Source organism: Ranitomeya imitator, chromosome 2 (genome assembly GCF_032444005.1).
Source record: "Ranitomeya imitator isolate aRanImi1 chromosome 2, aRanImi1.pri, whole genome shotgun sequence".
NCBI lineage: Eukaryota > Metazoa > Chordata > Amphibia > Anura > Dendrobatidae > Ranitomeya > Ranitomeya imitator.
This window is the reverse complement of record NC_091283.1, coordinates 624,043,526-624,058,975: the sequence shown is the minus strand read 5'-3', so window position 1 is coordinate 624,058,975 and position 15,450 is coordinate 624,043,526. Positions and strand designations below refer to the sequence as shown.

The 15,450-nt window shown below is 53.0% G+C and overlaps 1 protein-coding gene across 1 annotated transcript in view; it reads right to left on the bottom strand.

Moving 5' to 3' along the window:
- Positions 1-11,668, bottom strand: part of LOC138665232 (mitochondrial dicarboxylate carrier-like) — a 40,708-nt gene extending 29,040 nt beyond the window's left edge. Inside the window, exons 1-2 of the mRNA XM_069752529.1 lie at positions 11,086-11,668; positions 6,948-7,067 (exon numbers count right to left, since the gene is read on the bottom strand). Of these exons, the coding sequence (XP_069608630.1) occupies positions 6,948-7,067; positions 11,086-11,175 (210 nt within the window). The 5' untranslated portion in view covers positions 11,176-11,668. The remainder of the gene's footprint in view (positions 1-6,947; positions 7,068-11,085) is intronic.
- Between the last annotated feature and the right edge of the window lie 3,782 nt (positions 11,669-15,450).

Genomic DNA, 15,450 nt, shown 5'->3' with positions numbered 1-15,450 from the left:
CATGGTAACCAGGGTAAACATCGGGTTACTAAGCGCGGCCCTGCGCTTAGTTACCCGATGTTTACCCTGGTTACCGGCATCGTTGGTCGCTGGAGAGCGGTCTGTGTGACAGCTCTCCAGCGACCAAACAGCGACGCTGCAGCGATCCGAATCGTTGTCGGTATCGCTGCAGCGTCGCTAAATGTGAAGGGGCCTTTAGTCACACCGCTAATAGAATATTGTGTACAGCTTGGGGCACCAATGTACAATAAACAACTAGCAGCAGAGGGTTCAAAGTGGGCAACCAAAGTACTAAATGTAATAGAATTATTTATAGAGATGGGCGAATCCGAACAGCAAAGTTCTGCAACTGTACCAAACACCTACTTTTCGGGCATGAACACCGAACACGGACTTCACCAGGGAATCCCTGCTACTGTTCGGGTTCATCTGCCTGAACACCGGGTGTTTGGTGCATTGTCATGTGCATGAGAGCGCGGCAGACACAGCTTCTGATCAGCAGTGAAATCATTACCGCCGGTCAGAGAGCCGTGGTTCCCACGCTTTCAAAAGACCGCGAGCGCTCTGGTGTCAGCCCGTCCAATGTATTGGGTGCGGCGCTTCCGCATGGTTCAGTGAGACCTGCGTTCAAAAGCAGACAGCACTTTGGACGGGACAGACATGTGCTGCATCCAAAACGCTGCCGGTTGCGGACCGTGGAAACATACCCTTGAAAGGTGGTTGCCCTCTTGGTCTCCAGGGTGGATACACAAAAAAAAAAAAAAAAATAGAATTAGTCTTACCGGTAATTCGGTTTCTAGGAACCTTCCACGACAGTCACCTTGGAGGATGTCTCCCCGTCCTAATGGGGGACAGGAAACACAAAGAGGTTAAATAACCCTTCCCTTCCTGCTATCTCCAGTGTTTTTTTCTGGACACACTAGCATGTATAGTTACCACAAAAATGCAGGAATCATCCAATAGGAATATCAGATAGGGAGGGAAATTACGGCTGTCGTGGAAGATTCCTAGAAACCAAATTACCGGTAAGACTAATTCTATTTTCTCCAGTCACCTTCCACGACAGTCACCTTGGAGTAATACCAACACTGTTTTATTTTTAGGGAGGGACCACAGCTTGCAGAACACGTCTGCCGAATATTAGATCCCTGTTAAAGCACAGTCTATAATATCTGGTGAAGGTATCTACAGAAGACCATGTAGCCGATCTGTATATCTTTTCAGATGAAGCGTTCCCTCTCGCTGCCCAGGATGTAGAGACCAACCGGGTGGAGTGAGCCTTTAGTGAAGCAGGATGAGGAAGATCTTTTATCGAGTATGCTAGACAAATGGCCTGTTTGATCCAGTTTGCAATTGTGCTTTTAGCTGCCTTTTTACTTTTATTTTTGCCTGAAAACTGAATAAAAAGATTCTGGTCAACCCTCCAATCCCTGGATTGTTCCAGGTAATGGAGGACCACTCTGCGGACATCCAGAGTGTGGAAATTTTCTTCCTTCGCATTAGAAGGATTTGGGCGAAATGAGGGTAGCACAATATCTTGACCCCTATGGAAGTCTGAGGCCACCTTGGGCATAAAGGAGGGATCTAAACGCAAAACTATACTATCAGAGTTCATAGTTAGGTAGGGATCCTGTATTGACAGGGCCTGCAATTCTCCTATGCGTCTAGCCGTGGTAATTGCCACCAGAAAAACCGTCTTAAGAGTCAGGGTTTTAAAAGATATTGAGGACAAGGGCTCGAAAGGAGCCTGGGTTAGACTGTCGAGTATTAATTTAAATCCCAGGGAGGGACCTGGCTAGGGAGTCTAGGACATATTTTACTTGCAGAGGTCATAAATCGTTTGATCCAGCGGTGGCCCGCCAAGTCTTGGTAAAAAAAAGAACAAAGAGCAGAAATCTGAACTTTCAGAGTGCTTGGGGGAAAGACCTAGCTCCAACCCTTTCTGGAAGAAGTCCAGGATATGAGCAATGTTGGGGTGGAAGGGATTAGGGACATTGGGAAGGCACCAGGAAGAGACCTTTTTCCATACTTTGCCATAGATGGCATTCGTCACTGGTTTCCTGCTCTTTTGGAGCATTTGGATTACTCGGTCAGGGAGACCTCTGGCTTTTAGGATGCTGGCTTCAGTAACCAAGCCACTAGGTTCAGTCTGTTCAAGTCTGAGTACCGTAGGGGACCCTGGTAAAGGAGGTCAGTGGTCTGGGGTAGAAGTAAGGGACCCTCTAATGCCATGTCCATCAGTGCGCTGTACCAGCTGCGCCCTGCTCACATTGGAGCAATCAGGATCGTTGTGACCTGGTCCAATCGGATTTTCTGCAGCGTTTTCGCCAAGTGTTTTCGCGGGAAGGCATAGGCCAGGTTGAAATTCCATAGATGGGCGAAAGCATCTAGCCCCCCTCCCCCCCCCCCCGAGCTCCATAAGCCAGACAGAGAGAAAAAGGTTTTTGTATTCTGAGCGTTTGCAAACAAATCGACGTCTCGGCTCCCCCATCGGACAGGGATAGGAAGACCGCTTGGTTCAGACACCATTCTCCCGGATGGACATACCTCTTGCTCAGGAAGTCCGCCTGGGCACTGTCAGAACCCTTGAGATGTGTTGCCGAGATAGACAACAGGTGTTTCTCTGCCCAGAAAAATATTCTTTCCGCGATTAGTTTTAAGTTGGCATACTTCGTGCCCCCTTGGTGTCGAAGGTAGGCTACTGATGTTACGTTGTCGGAGTAGACCCGAACATGATGATTTTGCATTAGAGGTGAGGCAGCTATCAGTGCTTCCTCCACTGCCTTTAGCTCCCTCAGGTTCAAAGATCTAGATCTTATGTTCAGGGGCCATAATCCCTGAAAATATGTTTCCTCCACCACAGCTCCCTAGCCTCTTCAGCTGGCAAATGTACAAATAATTTTTAGGGGGAGCTGATCCCAGCTCACCCCCCTCCGCAGGTTTTGGCAATTCAGCCACCAGGAGAGAGCCGACTTCACATGTCCGGGAAGCGGAATTCTCCTGGACAGCACGTTGTGGTACCTTCGAGAGTATAGAAGGACGTGGGATTGGAGGGTTCTGGTGTGCGGTTGAGCCCAGGATACTGCCTGAATACATGAGGTCAGCGATCCCAGAATGGACATGGATTCTCTCAAGGTTGGTGACCTCAGCTGTTTGAATTTTAAGATTCTCTGGCGAAGGTCGTATTGACGATCCTCAGGAAGGAAGCATGTCCTTCCCCCCCCTCCCCCCCAACAATGCAATAATGATGATTAACTAAATATACAATTTTTCTATAAGCGCATGAAAGGTGACGTCAGGGCAGGCGTTTCTCAAATCCCGGGTGCGGTGACGTCAGGGCAGGCGTTTCTCAAATCCCGGGTGCGGTGACGTCAGGGCAGGCGTTTCTCAAATCCCGGGTGCGGTGACGTCAGGGCAGGCGTTTCTCAAATCCCGGGTGCGGTGACGTCAGGGCAGGCGTTTCTCAAATCCCGGGTGCGGTGACGTCAGGGCAGGCGTTTCTCAAATCCCGGGTGCGGTGACGTCAGGGCAGGCGTTTCTCAAATCCCGGGTGCGGTGACGTCAGGGCAGGCGTTTCTCAAATCCCGGGTGCGGTGACGTCAGGGCAGGCGTTTCTCAAATCCCGGGTGCGGTGACGTCAGGGCAGGCGTTTCTCAAATCCCGGGTGCGGTGACGTCAGGGCAGGCGTTTCTCAAATCCCGGGTGCGGTGACGTCAGGGCAGGCGTTTCTCAAATCCCGGGTGCGGTGACGTCAGGGCAGGCGTTTCTCAAATCCCGGGTGCGGTGACGTCAGGGCAGGCGTTTCTCAAATCCCGGGTGCGGTGACGTCAGGGCAGGCGTTTCTCAAATCCCGGGTGCGGTGACGTCAGGGCAGGCGTTTCTCAAATCCCGGGTGCGGTGACGTCAGGGCAGGCGTTTCTCAAATCCCGGGTGCGGTGACGTCAGGGCAGGCGTTTCTCAAATCCCGGGTGCGGTGACGTCAGGGCAGGCGTTTCTCAAATCCCGGGTGCGGTGACGTCAGGGCAGGCGTTTCTCAAATCCCGGGTGCGGTGACGTCAGGGCAGGCGTTTCTCAAATCCCGGGTGCGGTGACGTCAGGGCAGGCGTTTCTCAAATCCCGGGTGCGGTGACGTCAGGGCAGGCGTTTCTCAAATCCCGGGTGCGGTGACGTCAGGGCAGGCGTTTCTCAAATCCCGGGTGCGGTGACGTCAGGGCAGGCGTTTCTCAAATCCCGGGTGCGGTGACGTCAGGGCAGGCGTTTCTCAAATCCCGGGTGCGGTGACGTCAGGGCAGGCGTTTCTCAAATCCCGGGTGCGGTGACGTCAGGGCAGGCGTTTCTCAAATCCCGGGTGCGGTGACGTCAGGGCAGGCGTTTCTCAAATCCCGGGTGCGGTGACGTCAGGGCAGGCGTTTCTCAAATCCCGGGTGCGGTGACGTCAGGGCAGGCGTTTCTCAAATCCCGGGTGCGGTGACGTCAGGGCAGGCGTTTCTCAAATCCCGGGTGCGGTGACGTCAGGGCAGGCGTTTCTCAAATCCCGGGTGCGGTGACGTCAGGGCAGGCGTTTCTCAAATCCCGGGTGCGGTGACGTCAGGGCAGGCGTTTCTCAAATCCCGGGTGCGGTGACGTCAGGGCAGGCGTTTCTCAAATCCCGGGTGCGGTGACGTCAGGGCAGGCGTTTCTCAAATCCCGGGTGCGGTGACGTCAGGGCAGGCGTTTCTCAAATCCCGGGTGCGGTGACGTCAGGGCAGGCGTTTCTCAAATCCCGGGTGCGGTGACGTCAGGGCAGGCGTTTCTCAAATCCCGGGTGCGGTGACGTCAGGGCAGGCGTTTCTCAAATCCCGGGTGCGGTGACGTCAGGGCAGGCGTTTCTCAAATCCCGGGTGCGGTGACGTCAGGGCAGGCGTTTCTCAAATCCCGGGTGCGGTGACGTCAGGGCAGGCGTTTCTCAAATCCCGGGTGCGGTGACGTCAGGGCAGGCGTTTCTCAAATCCCGGGTGCGGTGACGTCAGGGCAGGCGTTTCTCAAATCCCGGGTGCGGTGACGTCAGGGCAGGCGTTTCTCAAATCCCGGGTGCGGTGACGTCAGGGCAGGCGTTTCTCAAATCCCGGGTGCGGTGACGTCAGGGCAGGCGTTTCTCAAATCCCGGGTGCGGTGACGTCAGGGCAGGCGTTTCTCAAATCCCGGGTGCGGTGACGTCAGGGCAGGCGTTTCTCAAATCCCGGGTGCGGTGACGTCAGGGCAGGCGTTTCTCAAATCCCGGGTGCGGTGACGTCAGGGCAGGCGTTTCTCAAATCCCGGGTGCGGTGACGTCAGGGCAGGCGTTTCTCAAATCCCGGGTGCGGTGACGTCAGGGCAGGCGTTTCTCAAATCCCGGGTGCGGTGACGTCAGGGCAGGCGTTTCTCAAATCCCGGGTGCGGTGACGTCAGGGCAGGCGTTTCTCAAATCCCGGGTGCGGTGACGTCAGGGCAGGCGTTTCTCAAATCCCGGGTGCGGTGACGTCAGGGCAGGCGTTTCTCAAATCCCGGGTGCGGTGACGTCAGGGCAGGCGTTTCTCAAATCCCGGGTGCGGTGACGTCAGGGCAGGCGTTTCTCAAATCCCGGGTGCGGTGACGTCAGGGCAGGCGTTTCTCAAATCCCGGGTGCGGTGACGTCAGGGCAGGCGTTTCTCAAATCCCGGGTGCGGTGACGTCAGGGCAGGCGTTTCTCAAATCCCGGGTGCGGTGACGTCAGGGCAGGCGTTTCTCAAATCCCGGGTGCGGTGACGTCAGGGCAGGCGTTTCTCAAATCCCGGGTGCGGTGACGTCAGGGCAGGCGTTTCTCAAATCCCGGGTGCGGTGACGTCAGGGCAGGCGTTTCTCAAATCCCGGGTGCGGTGACGTCAGGGCAGGCGTTTCTCAAATCCCGGGTGCGGTGACGTCAGGGCAGGCGTTTCTCAAATCCCGGGTGCGGTGACGTCAGGGCAGGCGTTTCTCAATTCCCGGGTGCGGTGACGTCAGGGCAGGCGTTTCTCAAATCCCGGGTGCGGTGACGTCAGGGCAGGCGTTTCTCAAATCCCGGGTGCGGTGACGTCAGGGCAGGCGTTTCTCAAATCCCGGGTGCGGTGACGTCAGGGCAGGCGTTTCTCAAATCCCGGGTGCGGTGACGTCAGGGCAGGCGTTTCTCAAATCCCGGGTGCGGTGACGTCAGGGCAGGCGTTTCTCAAATCCCGGGTGCGGTGACGTCAGGGCAGGCGTTTCTCAAATCCCGGGTGCGGTGACGTCAGGGCAGGCGTTTCTCAAATCCCGGGTGCGGTGACGTCAGGGCAGGAGTTTCTCAAATCCCCAGTGCGGTGACGTCAAGGCAGGCTTTTCTGAAATCCCGGGTGCGGTGACGTCAGGGCAGGCGTTTCTCAAATCCCGGGTGCGGTGACATCAGGGCAGGCGTTTCTCAAATCCCCAGTGCGGTGACGTCAAGGCAGGCTTTTCTGAAATCCCGGGTGCGGTGACGTCAGGGCAGGCGTTTCTCAAATCCCCAGTGCAGTGACGTCAGGGCAGGCGTTTCTCAAATCCCGGGTGCGGTGACGTCAGGGCAGGCGTTTCTCAAATCCCCAGTGCAGTGACGTCAGGGCAGGCGTTTCTCAAATCCCCAGTGCGGTGACGTCAGGGCAGATATTTCTGAAATCCCCAGTGCAGTGACGTCAGGACAGGCGTTTCTGAAATCCCGGGTATGGTAAATTAATTATATGGTGATATACTTTTATAATTTATAAATATTATATTAATTTAAGTATATAAGGTTTGTTTGTCAACTTTCACATTGGCATTTGGAAATGACAGACTTATAGTTATGGAGTACCATAGAACAGTGCGGAGGTCGGCACCGCAGTAATAATGTGATCAGTGGAGACGTGACCTGGACGTGTCGTCAGGTTCCTGGTGGTGATGGGTGGCTCACAAGATCATCTCACCTGTCTGAACAGTGATGCACTCAGGCCGTTATACAGAGCAAAGAAGCCATCATTTTTAACCACAGTAATGGCCATGCCAGTCATCCTCATCTTCACCTCCTGCTGTGTCTGCAGATGAACCTGGAAGTAAGACAAAGGCAGACAGGTGACACAGGGCAATAAAACACATGGGCATTCTTACTACTGAGAAACCAGCGCAAAGGTCATTGTACAAGCAACACACAGAGCTCCGTCCTCACTGCACCAGCAGCACTGCCAACTGTGCCCCCTCACTGCACCAGCAGACCTGCCAGAACTGCCAACCGTGCCCCCTCACTGCACAAGCAGCACTGCCAATCGTGCCCCGACACTGCACCAGCAGCACTACCAGAGCTGCCAATCGTGCCCCGACACTGCACCAGCAGCACTGCCAGAGCTGCCAATCGTGCCCCGACACTGCACCAGCAGCACTGCCAATCGTGCCCCCTCACTGCACCAGCAGCACTGCCAATCGTGCCCCCTCACTGCACCAGCAGCACTGCCAATCGTGCCCCCTCACTGCACCAGCAGCACTGCCAATCGTGCCCCCTCACTGCACCAGCAGCACTGCCAATCGTGCCCCCTCACTGCACCAGCAGCACTGCCAATCGTGCTCCGACACTGTACCAGCAGCACTGCCAGAGCTGCCAATCGTGCCCCTTCACTGCACCAGCAGCACTGCCAATCGTGCCCCCTCACTGCACCAGCACTGCCAATCGTGCCTCCTCACTGCAAGCACGCCAATCTCTTTATATGTTCAACACCATCCTCAAGGGGATAATCAACGTACATCACCTATCTACAGGACAGGTGGTAAATGGATCGTAGCAGGGGGTCCAAACACTCGGGATCCCACTGATTACAGGAATGCAGATCCTAAAGATCCCTGTGTGAATGAAGTGTTAGTGACACCTGAGACCACGACTCCATTTACCGAAATTCAGCTCTTGTAATGGACGGGCAGGGACCAAGACGTGAAAAAGTGGAAGCCGGAGGCAATCTGTGATCAGTCAGACTGATGGGCACGGGGCCACAGACAGTAACGGGCCCTTATATTACCACTAAGTGTCCTGTAGATAAGCGCAGGCCAAAGCTGATATCCTGATATATTCCGGTATCCAGCCTAGTCACAATGACACAGCATCAGAGCAGCTCTGTGCAGAGGTATGCAAAGCATCTTGCCCCACCACCCGCTGACACGCAGCTCCGCATCCACTCTCACGCGCGCAGCTCCGCATCCACTCTCACGCGCGCAGCTCCGCATCCACTCTCACGCGCGCAGCTCCGCATCCACTCTCACGCGCGCAGCTCCGCATCCACTCTCACGCGCCATACACATACGATTCTGCTCCCCATTCACAAATCTCTACTATTCAAACATTCAGACTCCCGGCTCTGTCATACATACACACACACAGGCTAGATACCATCAGCCTAGCCTCCTTATAACGCATGTCATGCCTCCTCATGCACGGATGTAGCAGTGCTCACTGTGTGATTAAACATTTCCTCTGAGTAGTGGGAACACATTGAGATTAGATATAATCCAGTATGGAAAACCAGAGGGAACACTATGCCAACCTCAGCTCTGCTACGTCTGCACATAAACAGCACCGATGACCAAATCCTCTCTCCCCAGAACACGGATGTGACAGCATGTCAAGCTCCTGACCCTGAATGGGCACAATGCACACAAAAATACCTCCCCAGACACAAGCAGGCACACACGGCTGCTGCACACACGTCAAAGTCATTCATTGAGCGCCACAGATGTCAGCAGTGAGCACAGACTCATTATATCCTGTGTACAGAGCACATATTCACCCTGCACTACACACACGGCTCAGTAAGGAAGTGTTCACTCGTTATATGGACTAATGAGTGTAGTACGACCGCGCACTAGATCCGGCCGGCAGACGTGAGCAGTCCACACACTACACACGGGGTGGCAGCATGCAGCAGAGCTGTGCAGGATGGGATCATACATGTACCTCACTGCCCCACTAACTGGAATACATATGCACAGCTCCATTATATATACATACATTGTGTACACCGTGTGCATTAGTATACCCCTCCTCTATACGGACAGGGTGTACAGTGTCCTACATGTAGTCAGTATCTGTGTTGCAGAAATACAATAACTGTTAGGCCGAGTTCACACTGCTGGTTTTGGTGGGAGTGATGTCGGCAAGAAAACTGACAGCACTCAGACCAATGTTATCCAATAGTAGTACACATGTTCACATGGTCCAAATCTGTAGACAGAATAGACAGGTTGTGTGCAGCAATAGAACCAGAACCTATACACGTCAGTGTGCACAGCCTCGTCCTATACACGTCAGTGTGCACAGCCTCGTCCTATACGCATCAGTGTGCAGTGTCCTATACATGTCAGTGTGCACAGTTTCATCCTATACACGTCAGTGTGCACAGTGTCCTATAAATGTCAGTGTGCACAGCTTCGTCCTATACACGTCAGTGTGCACAGTGTCCTATACGCATCAGTGTGCAGTGTCCTATACATGTCAGTGTGCACAGTTTCATCCTATACACGTCAGTGTGCACAGTGTCCTATACATGTCAGTGTGCACAGCTTCGTCCTATACACGTCAGTGTGCACAGCCTCGTCCTATACGCATCAGTGTGCAGTGTCCTATACATGTCAGTGTGCACAGTTTCATCCTATACACGTCAGTGTGCACAGTGTCCTATACATGTCAGTGTACACAGTGTCCTATACACGTCAGTGTACACAGTGTCCTATACACGTCAGTGTACAGTGTCCTATACACGTCAGTGTGCACAGCGTCGTACTATACATGTCAGTGTGCACAGCCTCGTCCTATACGCATCAGTGTGCAGTGTCCTATACATGTCAGTGTGCACAGCTTCGTCCTATACACGTCAGTGTACACAGTGTCCTATACACGTCAGTGTACACAGTGTCCTATACACGTCAGTGTGCACAGTGTCCTATACACGTCAGTGTGCACAGCGTCGTACTATACATGTCAGTGTGCACAGCCTCGTCCTATACGCATCAGTGTGCAGTGTCCTATACATGTCAGTGTGCACAGCTTCGTCCTATACACGTCAGTGTGCACAGTGTCCTATACATGGCAGTGTGCACAGCTTCGTCCTATACACGTCACTGTACACAGTGTCCTATACACGTCAGTGTGCACAGCGTCGTACTATACACGTCAGTGTGCACAGCTTCGTACTATACACGTCAGTGTGCACAGCTTCGTCCTATACACGTCAGTGTGCACAGTGTCCTATACACGTCAGTGTGCACAGTGTCCTATACACGTCAGTGTGCACAGTGTCCTATACACGTCAGTGTGCACAGTGTCCTATACACGTCAGTGTGCACAGTGTCCTATACACGTCAGTGTGCACAGTGTCCTATACACGTCAGTGTGCACAGTGTCCTATACACGTCAGTGTGCACAGTGTCCTATACACGTCAGTGTGCACAGTGTCCTATACACGTCAGTGTGCACAGTGTCCTATACACGTCAGTGTGCACAGTGTCCTATACACGTCAGTGTGCACAGTGTCCTATACACGTCAGTGTGCACAGTGTCCTATACACGTCAGTGTGCACAGTGTCCTATACACGTCAGTGTGCACAGTGTCCTATACACGTCAGTGTGCACAGTGTCCTATACACGTCAGTGTGCACAGTGTCCTATACACGTCAGTGTGCACAGTGTCCTATACACGTCAGTGTGCACAGTGTCCTATACACGTCAGTGTGCACAGTGTCCTATACACGTCAGTGTGCACAGTGTCCTATACACGTCAGTGTGCACAGTGTCCTATACACGTCAGTGTGCACAGTGTCCTATACACGTCAGTGTGCACAGTGTCCTATACACGTCAGTGTGCACAGCGTCGTACTATACATGTCAGTGTGCACAGCTTTGTCCTATACATGTCAGTGTGCACAGCTTTGTCCTATACACGGCAGTGTGCGCAGCCTCGTCCATCTCTATACTGCACAGGACTATATGGCTGCCATACACGCAGCCCTAGCAGGTGTCACACATGCCCTGCACAGATGCACGCTGCACACGTACGAGGAGCCATCTTCCAGATGCCCAGCGCTCACCTTTATGAGGTCTAGCGGGTGGGTACAGCACGCTGCCCCGCAGGACGCCAGGCCCCCGAAGTACCAGCGGGAGATCCTCCGCTCCGCCATCCCTCAGTCTTCTCCCCCAGATCCGGCCACTCCGGACAGTCCAAGGGCCAGGGGCGGGGTCTGCTCTACTGCGCCGGGACCAATAGGAGAAATTCTGGTACAAGGCTCCGCCCACATTACTGTCAAACCACAAGACTCAGCATGTTAAAGTGGCGCTGCCAGGAGGTGGGGCCCACCGGGGAGAACACATGGTGTGGGAATTGGTGAAAGGTCACCGAGTACGGGCATCGGTCGGCTTCTAAACACGTGTCTCTTAATTGGGACTGTTCGTGCTGTGGATGAGGGGGGCCCAGTCCAGAATAACACGTCCACGTGTCATCTATAGCCAGTGCAGTGCGGCCCTGGTCTGTCACATGTGACTTCAGCTGCTGGGAAACTACAACTCCCAGCATTCCTATACAGTGGCTGCAGATTACTGGCTGTAGATTCTGCGGCTAGAGAGTCCCAGGTCACAAGCTGCATGTAATAGTGCGTCTCCAGACTGTCAGCCACTGCGTGCAATGGATTGTGGGGGTTATTCCGGCTACGTGTGACCTGCAGCAGTGCACGTCTGCTCCAGCTGTGTATATACCGTGCTGCCACGTGATCCACCCACTGCCCCTGTGTGCACAAATAATCTCCCCCCCGTGTGCAGAGATAATATCCCCCCTGTGTACAGAGATAATATCCCCCCTGTGTACAGAGATAATATCCCCCGTGTGTGCAGAGATAATATCCCCCCTGTGTACAGAGATAATATCCCCCGTGTGTACAGAGATAATATCCCCCGTGTGTGCAGAGATAATATCCCCCTGTGTACAGAGATAATATCCCCCGTGTGTGCAGAGATAATATCCCCCCTGTGTACAGAGATAATATCCCCCCTGTGTACAGAGATAATATCCCCCCTGTGTACAGAGATAATATCCCCCCTGTGTACAGAGATAATATCCCCCCTGTGTACAGAGATAATATCCCCCGTGTGTGCAGAGATAATATCCCCCCTGTGTACAGAGATAATATCCCCCCTGTGTACAGAGATAATATCCCCCGTGTGTGCAGAGATAATATCCCCCCTGTGTACAGAGATAATATCCCCCCTGTGTACAGAGATAATATCCCCCGTGTGTGCAGAGATAATATCCCCCCTGTGTACAGAGATAATATCCCCCCTGTGTACAGAGATAATATCCCCCCTGTGTACAGAGATAATATCCCCCCTGTGTACAGAGATAATATCCCCCGTGTGTGCAGAGATAATATCCCCCCTGTGTACAGAGATAATATCCCCCCTGTGTACAGAGATAATATCCCCCGTGTGTGCAGAGATAATATCCCCCCTGTGTACAGAGATAATATCCCCCCTGTGTACAGAGATAATATCCCCCGTGTGTGCAGAGATAATATCCCCCCTGTGTACAGAGATAATATCCCCCCTGTGTACAGAGATAATATCCCCCCTGTGTACAGAGATAATATCCCCCCTGTGTACAGAGATAATATCCCCCGTGTGTGCAGAGATAATATCCCCTGTGTGTGCAGAGATAACGTCCCCCCTGTGTACAGAGATAATATCCCCCCTGTGTACAGAGATAATATCCCCCGTGTGTGCAGAGATAATATCTCCCCTGTGTACAGAGATAATATCCCCCCTGTGTACAGAGATAATATCCCCCGTGTGTGCAGAGATAATATCCCCCGTGTGTGCAGAGATAATATCCCCCCTGTGTACAGAGATAATATCCCCCGTGTGTGCAGAGATAACGTCCCCCCTGTGTACAGAGATAATATCCCCCCTGTGTACAGAGATAATATCCCCCGTGTGTGCAGAGATAATATCCCCCCTGTGTACAGAGATAATATCCCCCCTGTGTACAGAGATAATATCCCCCGTGTGTGCAGAGATAACGTCCCCCCTGTGTACAGAGATAATATCCCCCCTGTGTACAGAGATAATATCCCCCGTGTGTGCAGAGATAATATCCCCCGTGTGTGCAGAGATAATATCCCCCCTGTGTACAGAGATAATATCCCCCGTGTGTGCAGAGATAACGTCCCCCCTGTGTACAGAGATAATATCCCCCCTGTGTACAGAGATAACGTCCCCCCTGTGTACAGAGATAATATCCCCCCTGTGTGTGCAGAGATAACGTCCCCCCTGTGTACAGAGATAACCTCCCCCCTGTGTACAGAGATAATATCCCCCCTGTGTACAGAGATAATATACCCCCTGTGTGTGCAGAGATAACCTCCCCCTGTGTACAGAGATAATATCCCCCCTGTGTACAGAGATAACGTCCCCCCTGTGTACAGAGATAATATCCCCCCTGTGTGTGCAGAGATAACGTCCCCCCTGTGTACAGAGATAACCTCCCCCCTGTGTACAGAGATAATATCCCCCCTGTGTACAGAGATAACCTCCCCCCTGTGTGCAGAGATAATATCCCCTGTGTGCAGAGATAACGTCCCCCCTGTGTACAGAGATAATATCCCCCGTGTGTGCAGAGATAATATCCCCCCTGTGTACAGAGATAATATCCCCCGTGTGTGCAGAGATAACGTCCCCCCTGTGTACAGAGATAATATCCCCCCTGTGTACAGAGATAACGTCCCCCCTGTGTACAGAGATAATATCCCCCCTGTGTGTGCAGAGATAACGTCCCCCCTGTGTACAGAGATAACCTCCCCCCTGTGTACAGAGATAATATCCCCCCTGTGTACAGAGATAACGTCCCCCCTGTGTACAGAGATAACCTCCCCCCTGTGTGCAGAGATAATATCCCCTGTGTGCAGAGATAACGTCCCCCCTGTGTACAGAGATAATATCCCCCCTGTGTACAGAGATAATATCCCCCCTCTGTACAGATAATCTGCCTGTGTGCAGAGATAATATCCCCTGTGTGCAGAGATAATATCCCCCTGTGTGCAGAGATAATATCCCCTGTGTGCAGAGATAACCTCCCCCCCCCCCGTGTGCAGAGATAACGTCCCCCCCTTGTGTGCAGAGATAACGTCCCCCCTGTGTACAGAGATAATATCCTCCCTGTGTGTGCAGAGATAACGTCCCCCCTGTGTACAGAGATAATATCCCCTCTGTGTGTGCAGAGATAACGTCCCCCCTGTGTACAGAGATAACCTCCCCCCTGTGTGCAGAGATAATATCCCCTGTGTGCAGAGATAACGTCCCCCCTGTGTACAGAGATAATATCCCCCCTGTGTACAGAGATAATATCCCCCCTCTGTACAGATAATCTGCCTGTGTGCAGAGATAATATCCCCCCTGTGTACAGAGATAATATCCCCCCTCTGTACAGATAATCTGCCTGTGTGCAGAGATAATATCCCCTGTGTGCAGAGATAATATCCCCCCTGTGTGCAGAGATAATATCCCCTGTGTGCAGAGATAACCTCCCCCCCCCCCGTGTGCAGAGATAACATCCCCCCCTTGTGTGCAGAGATAACGTCCCCCCTGTGTGCAGAGATAATCTCCCCCCCCCCCCCCGTGTGCAGAGATAACGTCCCCCCTTGTGTGCAGAGATAACAGCACCCCAAGTGTGCAGAGATAACAGCCTCACGTGCAAAGATAAACTCACCACCCATGCAGAGATGATATCCCCCTTCTGTGTTCACACTTAGGCTACTTTCACACTTGTGTTTTTAGCAATCTGTCATTTTGGGCAAAAAACGGATCCTGCAAATGCGCCCGCAGGATGCGTTTTTTACCCATAGACTTGTATTAACGACGGATCGCGACGGATGGCCACACGTCGCGTCCGTCGTGCAACGGATCAGTCGTGTTTTGGCGGACCGTCGGCACAAAAAAAGTCCAATGTAACGTTTTTTCGTGCGTCGCGTCTGCCATTTTCTACCGCGCATGCGCAATCGGAAATCCGCCCCCTCCTCCCTGGACTTCAGAATGGGCAGCGGATGCGTCGAAAAACTGCATCCGCTGCACACGTCGTGCACAAATTTCACAACGTGCGTCAGTACGTCGGCCCGACGCTTAGCGACGGACCCGTACCGACACTAGTGTGAAAGTAGCCTTAGTATCCCTGTCACAGGGCTACCGCGACAGCGAGGTTCCAGATAACCGCAGCGCTCTGGGCCTCATTCACACACGAACAGAAGCTCTTCTCCTGAATTCTGACCTGGCTGTCTTGTGCCAGCAGCGCAGGAGTTAAACCTTGTTACTGAAGTTACTGAGAGCTATGTCTCTCAGCTGATTTGATTTTGGTAATCTCTGCTCCTATATAGACTCAGCTTTGTCTACAACTGTTGTCAGTGATCAGTTCTGCT